This window comes from Oncorhynchus masou, unplaced genomic scaffold, assembly GCF_036934945.1.
Source record: "Oncorhynchus masou masou isolate Uvic2021 unplaced genomic scaffold, UVic_Omas_1.1 unplaced_scaffold_2044, whole genome shotgun sequence".
Taxonomy (NCBI): Eukaryota; Metazoa; Chordata; class Actinopteri; order Salmoniformes; family Salmonidae; genus Oncorhynchus; species Oncorhynchus masou.
This window is the reverse complement of record NW_027008532.1, coordinates 50,195-63,390: the sequence shown is the minus strand read 5'-3', so window position 1 is coordinate 63,390 and position 13,196 is coordinate 50,195. Positions and strand designations below refer to the sequence as shown.

General features: G+C 43.1%; 1 protein-coding gene across 1 annotated transcript in view; it reads right to left on the bottom strand.

The window, feature by feature from the left end:
- Nucleotides 1-153: 153 nt before the first annotated feature.
- LOC135532815 (protein Jumonji-like) overlaps nt 154-13,196 on the bottom strand; it is a 33,736-nt gene continuing 20,693 nt past the window's right edge. Inside the window, 10 exon segments of the mRNA XM_064960247.1 lie at nt 154-2,437; nt 3,066-3,173; nt 3,989-4,169; nt 6,351-6,481; nt 7,285-7,467; nt 8,623-8,728; nt 10,541-10,655; nt 10,940-11,010; nt 11,204-11,322; nt 12,453-12,545. Coding sequence (XP_064816319.1) covers nt 2,228-2,437; nt 3,066-3,173; nt 3,989-4,169; nt 6,351-6,481; nt 7,285-7,467; nt 8,623-8,728; nt 10,541-10,655; nt 10,940-11,010; nt 11,204-11,322; nt 12,453-12,545 — 1,317 coding nt within the window. The 3' untranslated portion in view covers nt 154-2,227.

Sequence of the window (13,196 nt, the reverse complement as noted above, 5' to 3'; positions counted from 1 at the left end):
GGTACTGCATTCTTCAGACATTACACTGGGAGTTTAAACCAAAGCTTTGAAGTCAATAACTAGAATAGCTTGGTGGTTCTTAAACACAGAGATGTTTGGGAAGGATGCTTGGAGGGTACAGACACACGGCACTGAGAAGAACACATTTGGATAGACACTGTCAAACCTTTTTATTCAACCTTAATGGGTACTAACAAATAAAATAGAAAATAAAACGGTCATTGTCCAACTTGAATCAGCATGGAAGGAAAACAGAACAGGAGATAAGAAATGAGACGGTCGGCTGTAATGAGCCTGTTGTAAAAAAAACAACCAAAACATTAAGCACGCTTTTTAAAAAAAACATCCAACTCTGTATATATGTGAACTTCGAAAATGGCTTGTTTTTGTAAGGGGTCTGAACAAGCTGCTTTGAAAGGACTCGCGAGGCTGGAGTGCAACAACAGGAGTTTATCCTTCTGTACATAGTAGATTTTAGCATTTTTATTGTTCTTCTACTTATTTTCCCTTTTCATAAAAAAAAAGTTTCGGTAAAAAACGAGGGGATTCAAACTATGCAGCACTTCTCCATACGTGTTGCCAGGGCAACCCTGGCCCCATACAACTAATGTCCAACACAGTTGACACAAGGGTTGTGATACAATATATATATATTTTTTTGTCTGCACAAAAAAATGTTTACACAACCATTTCACCGTCTCCACAACGCTGGTGTAATTCTAGATGTTTTTTGTATCACAACCCGTGAGTGTCAACGTAGCCACAGATGAAGTAACTGGTGGGGGGGTAAGGCTTTGTCTTCATAAATCCCCTACTCCACAACACTGCATTCCATTCCTTAAAAGGCTCAGGTACATGTATCTTTAGACATTGACAATGTTTTATATGTACAATGCTGTTGTGGTTTTCACTTTTTGTTCTTTGATAAAACACCTGGACTGTGACTCTCCCAAATGGCACCCTATTCCCTATATAGTGCCCTTGGGGCTCGGGTCAAAATTAGTGCTCTAAATAGGGGATGGGCTGCCATTTGGAACGCAGTCCCGCAGACCCAAGAGTTGCAGGTCAAGAGCCTGTAAGGGTCTAGAGTGGATAACTTGGTCACAAAACAAAAACTATCGGCACCAGAAGTGATTGAAAATTATTAGTATGCATTTTTTTTTAGGCACAAGTGTTTCACACCAAAATGGTCAGATGAGCGGTGTGAAGCCCATGATTACCGTCCCACTCTTGGCCAATTGTCTAAATAATTATAACATCAATGATCTGAGACGGGGCCCTGTTTTATACTGAGGCCAGGGTCATATTCACTAGGAACCAAACGGAAGCAAAAGGGCCAAAACGGGGAGGGACTACCTGAACATGTCCAATAAGGAACGCTTGTTTTTTTTTCTGTTTGCAAAACATTTTGCTACGTTTAGCACTAATAAACACAACCCACTTTTTGCGCTCCGCTGGAAAAATCTTAGTATGGTAATTCATGTATTACAAACCCCTGAAGAGCCTTATTACTGGTTGGAGTCTAACGCAAAACTGTGTGTAGAATCAACTTATTGGTAACAAATCTAAAAACGTGTTCACAGTTCAGGATGCAGTCCAATGGCTTTGAGCAAAAGAGAAATGATCATTATTATTACTACTACTACACCAATGACAGTATAAATTGAGCACCAAGATGTAGCACCAGGGAAGTGAAGTCTGTAGGTAATAACGGTAGGTGTAGCTAGGAGGATATTGTGATATCTAGATACAATATACAGTATTGGACGAAGGGCTGGGTTTCAATCCATATCGCTGAAGATCCGCGCTAACATTTTAAAGCTAATTTCCAATTGAGCTGAGATACGCGGGAACGTTGCCTTCAAATTTCAATTGAGCTGTAACGCGGATCCTCCGATTCAGAACTGAATCCAGCCATTAATGCCTCTTAAAAACATGTTGTTTTTTAAACTCTAGTGCAAAAGCCGTGGTTTAAGGAGCACATTCTCCACACTGAGCAGAGAGAAATGTACCGTAGTGAAGCACTGGTCCTGTTGGAACACTGCAGAAGTCCTTCCTTCCTACCTTCCTTCCTTCCTTCCTTTGAAGTAATCACCGGTGTGAATCGTTTGGATTGGTGACAGTAATTGGGTGGTAGTAACCTAACCACTTGTAAATCTGTGTTTACCTCAAAGAACCCAGGAAGGAAGGATGTGAAGTAATGGAACGCGGCCCATGATGATGTGAGTTATTTAGAGCTGAGGGCGGTCTTGGGCAGGGTGGAGGAGGGGAGGCGGGTGAGGGACACAGTGATGGAGGTTCTGTTTCGGACGCTGCGTTTGGCCGGGGTGGACGCCTCCCCAGGGCCCTGGAGTCCTCTCGTCCCTCTCCTCTTCTCAGCGCCGCTCTTCTCCAGCACTCTCCCACACACTCTGCTCACCAGATGGTTGATTTGGTCCTGAGAGGAAGAGGAATTGGAATCGGGAGAAGAAGAATGTGGGTTGACATTGAAGAGTGGGTGGAGTAATTGACGTCCTCCTACTGCCTAATAATGGAGGTCTGGACTATGAATGTATTGATGGTGTTGAACCGAACTGCTTTCATGTTCTGAGAATTTTCACTCTCCTGGTTAAATAAGGTTACATCAAATGTTGGAAAGAATTTAAAGTAGTGTACTGTAGTAGTGTACTGTGGTAGTGTGTAGTTTACTGTAGTAGTGTGTAGTGTAGTGTGTAGTGTAGTGTACTGTAGTAGTGTGTAGTGTAGTGTGTAGTGTAGTGTACTGTAGTATTGTGTAGTGTAGTGTAGTGTACTGTAGTAGTGTGCAGTGTACTGTAGTAGTGTGTACAGTAGTAGTGTGTAGTGTACTGTAGTAGTGTGTAGTGTACTGTAGTAGTGTGTAGTGTACTGTAGTAGTGTGTAGTGTACTGTAGTAGTGTAGTGTGTAGTGTACTGTAGTAGTGTGTAGTGTACTGTAGTAGTGTGTAGTGTACTGTAGTAGTGTAGTGTGTAGTGTACTGTAGTAGTGTGTAGTGTACTGTAGTAGTGTGAAGTTTACTGTAGTAGTGTGTAGTGTACTGTAGTACCTCGTCGTAACGGTACATCATTTTGAGGCCTCGGCAGGACTTGTGTTTCTGTACGTACAGCAGGACACACTCCAGACAGAACACCACGTTCTCACTCTCCTGAACCACCTGCAGCGACATGAGGAGCATGCCATCAGGACAGAATAAACACATTTTCCCTCCTGAACCATCTGCAGCGACATGAGGAGCATGCCATCAGGACAGAATAAACACATTTTCCCTCCTGAACCATCTGCAGCGACATGAGGAGCATGCCATCAGGACAGAATAAACACATTTTCCCTCCTGAACCATCTGCAGCGACATGAGGAGCATGCCATCAGGACAGAATAAACACATTTTCCCTCCTGAACCATCTGCAGCGACATGAGGAGCATGCCATCAGGACAGAATAAACACATTTTCCCTCCTGAACTATCTGCAGCGACATGAGGAGCATGCCATCAGGACAGAATAAACACATTTTCCCTCCTGAACCATCTGCAGCGACATGAGGGGCATGCCATCAGGACAGAATAAACACATTTTCCCTCCTGAACCATCTGCAGCGACATGAGGAGCATGCCATCAGGACAGAATAAACACATTTTCCCTCCTGAACCATCTGCAGCGACATGAGGAGCATGCCATCAGGACAGAATAAACACATTTTCCCTCCTGAACCATCTGCAGCGACATGAGGAGCATGCCATCAGGACAGAATAAACACATTTTCCCTTCAGGGACTGTAAAGTAAGACCGGTCTTTTTCCAGGACATTCACGATTGAACCCCCATCTGCAGACTTAACCATTGATGCCATCTCCTCGAACATCAGGGAAATGGCCTTTTAGAAGGCCGTACAGTGTTCTTGCCGACAACATGCCTTTGATTGAATCCCTGCCGATGTTTGTGCCCAAGCTTCCCGGCCCAGTAAAGACTCACCATGGAGAGGTAGCAGAGGTGTTGGCACACTTGGCAGCGTCGGTCTGAGGGGTCGAGCCTCAGCCACTGGCGCTGGATCCTCCTGCTCTCTGACGAGGCCTGGTTGTCATGGCTACAGTAGCGGGCAACAGACCGCAGCCCGGCGTCAAACAGATCCCTGCGCTGTCTCAACTCTGTGTCCCTGGAACAGGTAGAGCAGACTGGTGTATCGTCTGTCATCAATGGCTACTGTTTACTTTTTTTTTCAGTTGTGGAAAGGGTCAATTTGAGATAGGTAACATGTTGTACTTTTTAAATGAATGATGTATAGCTATTGATTCTCGAGTGGTTACATTTCTCCAGCCCCACCCCACAGCTGTTTATTCAACAGGTGGAGGGGTGACTGCTGTTTATTCAACAGGTGGAGGGGTGACTGCTGTTTATTCAACAGGTGGAGGGTTGACTGCTGTTTATTCAACAGGTGGAGGGGTGACTGCTGTTGATTCAGCAGGTGGTGGGGTGACTGCTGTTTATTCAACAGGTGGAGGGGTGACTGCTGTTTATTCAACAGGTGGAGGGGTGACTGCTGTTGATTCAGCAGGTGGTGGGGTGACTGCTGTTGATTCAGCAGGTGGTGGGGTGACTGCTGTTTATTCAACAGGTGGAGGGGTGACTGCTGTTTATTCAACAGGTGGAGGGGTGACTGCTGTTTATTCAGCAGGTGGTTGGGTGACTGCTGTTTATTCAGCAGGTGGTTGGGTGACTGCTGTTTATTCAACAGGTGGAGGGGTGACTGCTGTTTATTCAACAGGTGGAGGGGTGACTGCTGTTTATTCAACAGGTGGAGGGGTGACTGCTGTTTATTCAACAGGTGGAGGGGTGACTGCTGTTTATTCAACAGGTGGAGGGGTGACTGCTGTTTATTCAACAGGTGGAGGGGTGACTGCTGTTTATTCAGCAGGTGGTGGGGTGACTGCTGTTGATTCAGCAGGTGGAGGGGTGACTGCTGTTTATTCAACAGGTGGAGGGGTGACTGCTGTTTATTCAGCAGGTGGAGGGGTGACTGCTGTTTATTCAACAGGTGGAGGGGTGACTGCTGTTTATTCAGCAGGTGGAGGGGTGACTGCTGTTTATTCAACAGGTGGTGGGGTGACTGCTGTTTATTCAACAGGTGGAGGGGTGACTGCTGTTTATTCAACAGGTGGAGGGGTGACTGCTGTTTATTCAGCAGGTGGTGGGGTGACTGCTGTTTATTCAACAGGTGGTGGGGTGACTGCTGTTTATTCAACAGGTGGAGGGGTGACTGCTGTTTATTCAACAGGTGGAGGGGTGACTGCTGTTTATTCAACAGGTGGAGGGTGACTGCTGTTTATTCAACAGGTGGTGGGGTGACTGCTGTTTATTCAGCAGGTGGTTGGGTGACTGCTGTTTATTCAACAGGTGGAGGGGTGACTGCTGTTTATTCAACAGGTGGTGGGGTGACTGCTGTTTATTCAGCAGGTGGTTGGGTGACTGCTGTTTATTCAACAGGTGGAGGGGTGACTGCTGTTTATTCAACAGGTGGAGGGGTGACTGCTGTTTATTCAACAGGTGGAGGGGTGACTGCTGTTTATTCAACAGGTGGTTGGGTGACTGCTGTTTATTCAACAGGTGGAGGGGTGACTGCTGTTTATTCAACAGGTGGAGGGGTGACTGCTGTTTATTCAACAGGTGGAGGGGTGACTGCTGTTTATTCAACAGGTGGAGGGGTGACTGCTGTTTATTCAACAGGTGGAGGGGTGACTGCTGTTTATTCAACAGGTGGAGGGGTGACTGCTGTTTATTCAACAGGTGGTGGGGTGACTGCTGTTTATTCATCAGGTGGTGGGGTGACTGTTTTGTCATTTTTTGAATCCCAGATTGCCCTTTTAAGAGTAGAGTTACATTCCATGTATGATGATACTGTGATCTACAATGATAATACTGCTATTGATACTGTGATCTACAATGATACTACTGCTATTGATACTGTGATCTACAATGATAATACTGCTATTGATACTGTGATCTACAATGATAATACTGCTATTGATACTGTGATCTACAATGATAATACTGCTATTGATACTGTGATCTACAATGATAATACTGCTATTGATACTGTGATCTACAATGATAATACTGCTATTGATACTGTGATCTACAATGATAATACTGTGATCTACAATGATAATACTGTGATCTACAATGATAATACTGCTATTGATACTGTGATCTACAATGATAATACTGTGATCTACAATGATAATACTGCTATTGATACTGTGATCTGTAATGATAATACTGCTATTGATACTGTGATCTACAATGATAATACTGCTATTGGTTAAATAGTTAAACCAACCTGAGGTCTTTGAGAAGTGAGGTCATGGTACTCAGAACGCCACCATTCTCCCGTTTGGATTCTGACAGTGCGATCTGGTACAGCAACTTCTCCATGGAGAAGGACCTCTCTATGCGTCGGCACTTCAGCTCCTGGGAAGGAGAGGTAAGAGATATTTGAACATTTGATATGACAGGGTCTTTTCACAACATATCCCAGTTCAGATTAATGGAGGTGCTCAGTTTGGTGAACCCTCACAAATCCCTCCTTTCATGCAGTAGATGTGAAGGGAACTAAGATCCATGTGGATGACAGAATCTTTGATACTGAATTGACCAGCGGAACACTGGGTACACAGAGGCACTCTCTACCCTCAGTTTGTCCACTCTATCTGAACTGACTGACAGACCGACTGACTGACTGACTGACTAAACTAAGCTGGTTAAGTCAGACTTTAGAGCCTGGTTTTACCACTCCTTCGTGAGGAGCTTTCAGGACTGGAACTCAGTCAAACTGGCCACCCCAAGATGTACAGGAGCATGGAGAGGTACAGGACAGGTACAGGAGTTCATACTCTATGTGGTCAGACCCCTAAACGAAAATGGATTTTCGTTAATTTTAGCAAAGACATTTATACCATTTTAAAATTGTCTTGAATAACAATATATATATATATATGTTTTATTGTAACAGCAAAGTAATTCAGATTTTTTTTAATGGAGAATTGATGTATTAATGCTGAAAACCAATACTTTAAACAAACTGATTTTGCAACTTTATCTGTGAAAACAACACTTAACATGCCGATGCCAATGACTAGTAACACTATACTAAATACTACAGTAATGTTAGCATGGCACGTAACATTATAATACATTATGTACTGAATTAAACTATACTCTTCTTTCAACTAATAGCTTTTCCTTCAAGTATTGATACGACGGGGGGCTCCAACCTTGGCAGCCTGGTATCCCGTGTTCAACCACTGGGGGGTGGCGAAGTGCACTGTCTCGGAGACGCTGTAGCCGCAGCACACCTTGGAGACGAACGCCGCAGGGAAACAGACGACGAACTGGCCACTCTGCTGGACGGTCCGGTGCACTTTGACCCCCGCTCGACACAGCACCTCCGGAGAGATCTGGCGGGAGGGAGAGAGACAGAGAACATGTATTACCTAACGACCAAGTCTACATCCCAAATGGCATCCTGTTCCCTATATAGTGCACTACTTACAACCTGTTCCCTATATAGTGCACTACTTACACCCTGTTCCCTATATAGTGCAGAACTTTTCACCAGAGCACAGTGTGTATGTGTGGGGACAGTGTTTCTGTAGTCCATGTTTATACTGTAAGGGGGGGCAGTGTTTCTGTAGTCCATGTTTATACTATAGGGGGGACAGTGTTTCTGTAGTCCATGTTTATACTGTAAGGGGGGCAGTGTTTCTGTAGTCCATGTTTATACTGTAGGGGGGACAGTGTTTCTGTAGTCCATGTTTATACTGTAGGGGGGGGACAGTGTTTCTGTAGTCCATGTTTATACTATAGGGGGGGGACAGTGTTTCTGTAGTCCATGTTTATACTGTAAGGGGGGGGGGGGGGGGACAGTGTTTCTGTAGTCCATGTTTATACTGTAGGGGGGACAGTGTTTCTGTAGTCCATGTTTATACTGTAGGGGGGACAGTGTTTCTGTAGTCCATGTTTATACTGTAAGGGGGGGGGGACAGTGTTTCTGTAGTCCATGTTTATACTGTAAGGGGGGGGCAGTGTTTCTGTAGTCCATGTTTATACTGTAGGGGGAGGACAGTGTTTCTGTAGTCCATGTTTATACTGTAAGGGGGGGGACAGTGTTTCTGTAGTCCATGTTTATACTGTAGGGGGGACAGTGTTTCTGTAGTCCGTGTTTATACTGTAGGGGGAGGACAGTGTTTCTGTAGTCCATGTTATACTGTAGGGGGGACAGTGTTTCTGTAGTCCATGTTTATACTGTAAGGGGGGGGCAGTGTTTCTGTAGTCCATGTTTATACTGTAGGGGGAACAGTGTTTCTGTAGTCCATGTTTATACTGTAGGGGGGGGCAGTGATTCTGTAGTCCATGTTTATACTGTAAGGGGGGGGCAGTGTTTCTGTCGTCCATGTTTATACTGTAGGGGGGAACAGTGTTTCTGTAGTCCATGTTTATACTGTAGGGGGGGACAGTGTTTCTGTAGTCCGTGTTTATAGTGTATGTGTGGACAGTGTTTCTGTAGTCCGTGTTTATAGTGTATGTGTGGACAGTGTATCCTGCAGTCACACCATGATGTTGTTCTCCAACATCTCCAGTCCTGGGGTTCCATTAGCCTGCAGTAGTGTGTGAACCACCTTGTCCAGCTTCACCTTCTCCTCAGCAGGAATACAGTACCTGAACACCGGGGTACATGGGTTACAGGGATCTAATTGTGTATCACTATATGATAACATGTTGGAGTTAGTGGACACGTCATGGCACTAGTAAATAACAAATATCCTTGTCTGGCAATTTTTTATTGTAGTTTTATAGGATTTTATTTGAGCTCAACAATTACATTAAGGGGAATTTTGAGGGGAAAGATTTGCTTTCGGAATTTTCTAAATATTTTCAATATTATTCATTTCCATGTTGGCTCTATACCCGGAAATGCCATTGTCTGGAGAAAAGGATCCCAATTTCAAACTCTCCAAAAAAGTGTAGTGATTTGCAATAGCCCTTATCTCGAAACTGTGATTCCTAAAAGATGTGTCTGGAGATTTGGTCCACTCAAATCAGGAATGAGCAGGGTGAGCTCTACCATAATGACCTCTTATTCATGTTCTCATTACATGTAGTGCAACAAGACCACTCATGGTCTGGAAAGTTCTCTGCTATCTGATATGTTTTAAACAAACAATATAGAAATCACCACGGTAACGTCAACGTCAAATCACCACGGTAACGCTAACGTCAACTCCGTCAGAGTGCTGAAAGAATAATTGAATATATTTTACAAATGTAAAATACGTTGAGGCAAAAATGTCTGTTTTGAGTTTCTGTTGTCAACTCCGTCACTGATGGCTAAACCCCTTATGAACTTTTTTTTCTTTTTTATTGTTATAAAAAAATATTTGAATCACTCTTCTGCAACACATGGTTAAACTGTTGACATATTTGCTGTGATAGATCTAAGGGATCATGTTTCCTTTATAAATGTTGTTTTACGCCAAAACGCTAAATGTTTTATGTTCTGAATCTAGAAAAACATGTCAAAATGCTAATAAATGTTTTATGTTCTGAATCTAGAAAAACATACCAAAACGCTAAATGTTTTATGTTCTGAATCTAGAAAAACATGTCAAAATGCTAATAAATGTTTTATGTTCTGAATCTAGAAAAACATGCCAAAATGCTAATAAATGTTCTGAATCTAGAAAAACATGCCAAAATGCTAACAAAATTAGCCCTGGAGCATTATATAGCGTTGTAAAAATAAGTTTGGAGATTTGTATTTCATATTTGAATAATGTAATGATAGAATTAAAAAAAACAAGGTCTTCAAAGACTTGGACAATAAATGTACAAATGAAATGCATTTTATGGTGTCTGACTGAGTTGACATAAATCCACTTAGTTGTAATTTATAAGAAAAACATTTCTGAATTAGGAGGTTGTTCCTTCACATGGTGTGATATATATATTATTGTGGAAGATATAAATATTTGTGGAAGAAAAGTTTATATTGTACCGTCTTTCAAGAATTCCTGGCACCTCGGGGAGGTGTGGTATATGGCCAATATACCACGACTAAGGGCTGTGTCCAGGCACTCCACTGTCGTGCTTAACAACAGCCCTTAGCCGTGGTATATTGGCCATATACCACACCCCCGTGCCTTATTTCTTAAATATATACCATTTCGCAGATTTATCCAATAAAGACTTAGTCATACTGCATACATTTTACGTATGGATGGCCCAGAGAATCAAACCCACTATCCTGGTGTTGCGAGCGCCATGCTCTACCTACTGAGCTATACAGGGTTTCCTTCATACTGTACTGACCACGCTCAGGGAGTTCTATTAAATCAATCTCCATCAGTTCTATTTGATCAGGCTTGACTAACTGACGCTGAGCTCGTTCTCCATTGGTTGTGGCAGGTGGTGAAGCTGAGTGACCGAAGGATTAAACTGGCAGAGGGCAGTGAGCAGTGAACCACTACTTACCAAATGCAGTCAGCACCAGTGTGTAAGTAATCAATGTATGGAAGGCGGTGATGGTCTCGCGACCAGCATGAGGTAGAGAAGACCATGCCGATGTTCAGCCAAGGAATGGTCACTCCTGTACAACCACAAAGGAAGACATAGTAGACTGTCAATCTTTTCTAGTCAGTTCAAGTTCACTTAATTCATAGCAGAATGCTATTGAATTGTGTCACCAAAAATGAGGATATACTGTATAAAACAACAACAAAAAACGAACGCAACAAACATTCAAGGAACTGTTGTGGTTAAGCTGATGGGAGTCCTTCAGTTCACTCTGCAGCTACTTACAACTGTCTGTATTACAATACAATTGACTGTCCTCCTGTGTAACAGGAGAGGGTCATAGGTATAGATGATTACCTGGCACAGCACCAAGATGGCGTAGGATGGATCCTGAATTATTGGGAAGGATTGTAAGGTTCCATCCATGTCTTGAGTGGAGACAAGAGAACAGAACACATATTTTATGCATGTCCTTATAGGGTTGTAAAATTCCCCTAACTTTCCAAAAGTTCCCCGGTTCTCCAGAAATCCCAGTTGGAAGATTCCAGGAATCAGGAGGGAATAAGCAGGAAATTCAAAATCCTCCATCCATGTGATAGGATGATGCCGTTAGGCCCTTACTTTGAAAACGTCTCAGACTTTCCAACTGGGAAGCCACTCCCATGAGTTTTAGTGTCCACTTTCCCACAGTGCACGGCAACATGACATTCCCTCTGCTCCACGATGTTCCAGTACTCCTGCTGCAATCACAGACAGAAACATTATTGCATTAATGTAGATGAAAAGTAGTGACAGTAGATCACAGTGGGATGGCTGACAAGAAAGACAAAAGGAGAGAAGAAATGACCTGATCAGTCATCTCCATACTACTTATGGTCCCAGTGAATTATACTGCTTATGGTCCCAGTGAATTATCCTGCGTATGCTCACAGTGAATTATACTACTTATGGTCCCAGTGAATTAAACTACTTATGGTCCCAGTGAATTATACTACTTATGGTCCCAGTGAATTATACTACTTATGGTCCCAGTGAATTATACTACTTACGGTCCCAGTGAATTATACTACTTATGGTCCCAGTGAATTATACTACTTACGGTCCCAGTGAATTATACTACTTATGGTCCCAGTGAATTATACTACTTATGGTCCCAGTGAATTATACTACTTACGGTCCCAGTGAATTATACTACTTATGGTCCCAGTGAATTATACTACTTACGGTCCCAGTGAATTATACTACTTACGGTCCCAGTGAATTATACTACTTATGGTCCCAGTGAATTAAACTACTTATGGTCCCAGTGAATTATACTACTTATGGTCCCAGTGAATTATACTACTTATGGTCCCAGTGAATTATACTACTTACGGTCCCAGTGAATTATATTACTTACGGTCCCAGTGAATTAAACTACTTACGGTCCCAGTGAATTATTCTACTTATGGTCCCAGTGAATTATACTACTTACGGTCCCAGTGAATTATACTACTTACGGTCCCAGTGAATTATACTACTTATGGTCCCAGTGAATTAAACTACTTATGGTCCCAGTGAATTATACTACTTATGGTCCCAGTGAATTATACTACTTACGGTCCCAGTGAATTATACTCCTTATTCATTATGACTATATGGTTGCGTCCCAAAAAGCAGGGCCCTGACCAAAAGTAGTGCACTAAGGGCCGATTCAGACTTGAAATAAGTAGACTGAACATGGATTTATGTCTATAAAATATGGACAAGTCAATTTTTTATTTATTTATTTAAGTCCATGTTAAGTCAACTTCTCTGAAACCTGAATAGGGCCTTAAGTAGTGCAACCTACGTAGCAGGTATATAACAGTTTGGGATATGTAGACCTTACCTCCACCTCAGCCGTCCCAGGCTCCTTATTGAAACACATGTTCATAGTATTCCTGGCTGTCCTGTAGAACGTAGTGAGAGAAACCGACTTCCCCTGCCATAGAGAAACACAAAGAGAGAGCTGAGACCTTACAGTCCCTTTCAAGTTCCCTGATACACAGTCAATGTAAAGATTATCACAGCAAATCATCAACACAAAGAGTGTACGAGCTTATGGACTGAGGTGTTTTGATATCCTGCCAATCGAATGACTCAGAAGCACAACCAAAGAGACTAGTAGGACCATACAGGAAGTAGTCTTTTATGTCCCTTGATACACTGTCCCTGTCCCTAACGACATCCTACTTTTGAACAGGCTCTGGTCAAAAGAAGTGCATCAGAAAAGGGAATAGGAATGTGATTTGGGACGCAGACCACTGTCAATGTAACGATTATCACAGCCAACCAGATGGGAGAGTTAGTTGAACAGCCAGACAAAAATGATACATGTGGATGTCACTGTGCTGCATGACATCATCTTCCTTCCTCTCCCCGCTGCTGCAGCCTCAGCACATTCTGAAGGGGAGTCTTCCATCCAGACGGTTTTCTCAGGTTGCCTCCCAAATGGCACCCTATTCCCTTATCCAAATGGCACCCTATTCCCTTATCCAAATGGCACCCTATTCCCTTATCCAAATAGCACCCTATTCCCTTATCCAAATGGCACCCTATTCCCTTATCCAAATAGCACCCTATTCCCTTATCC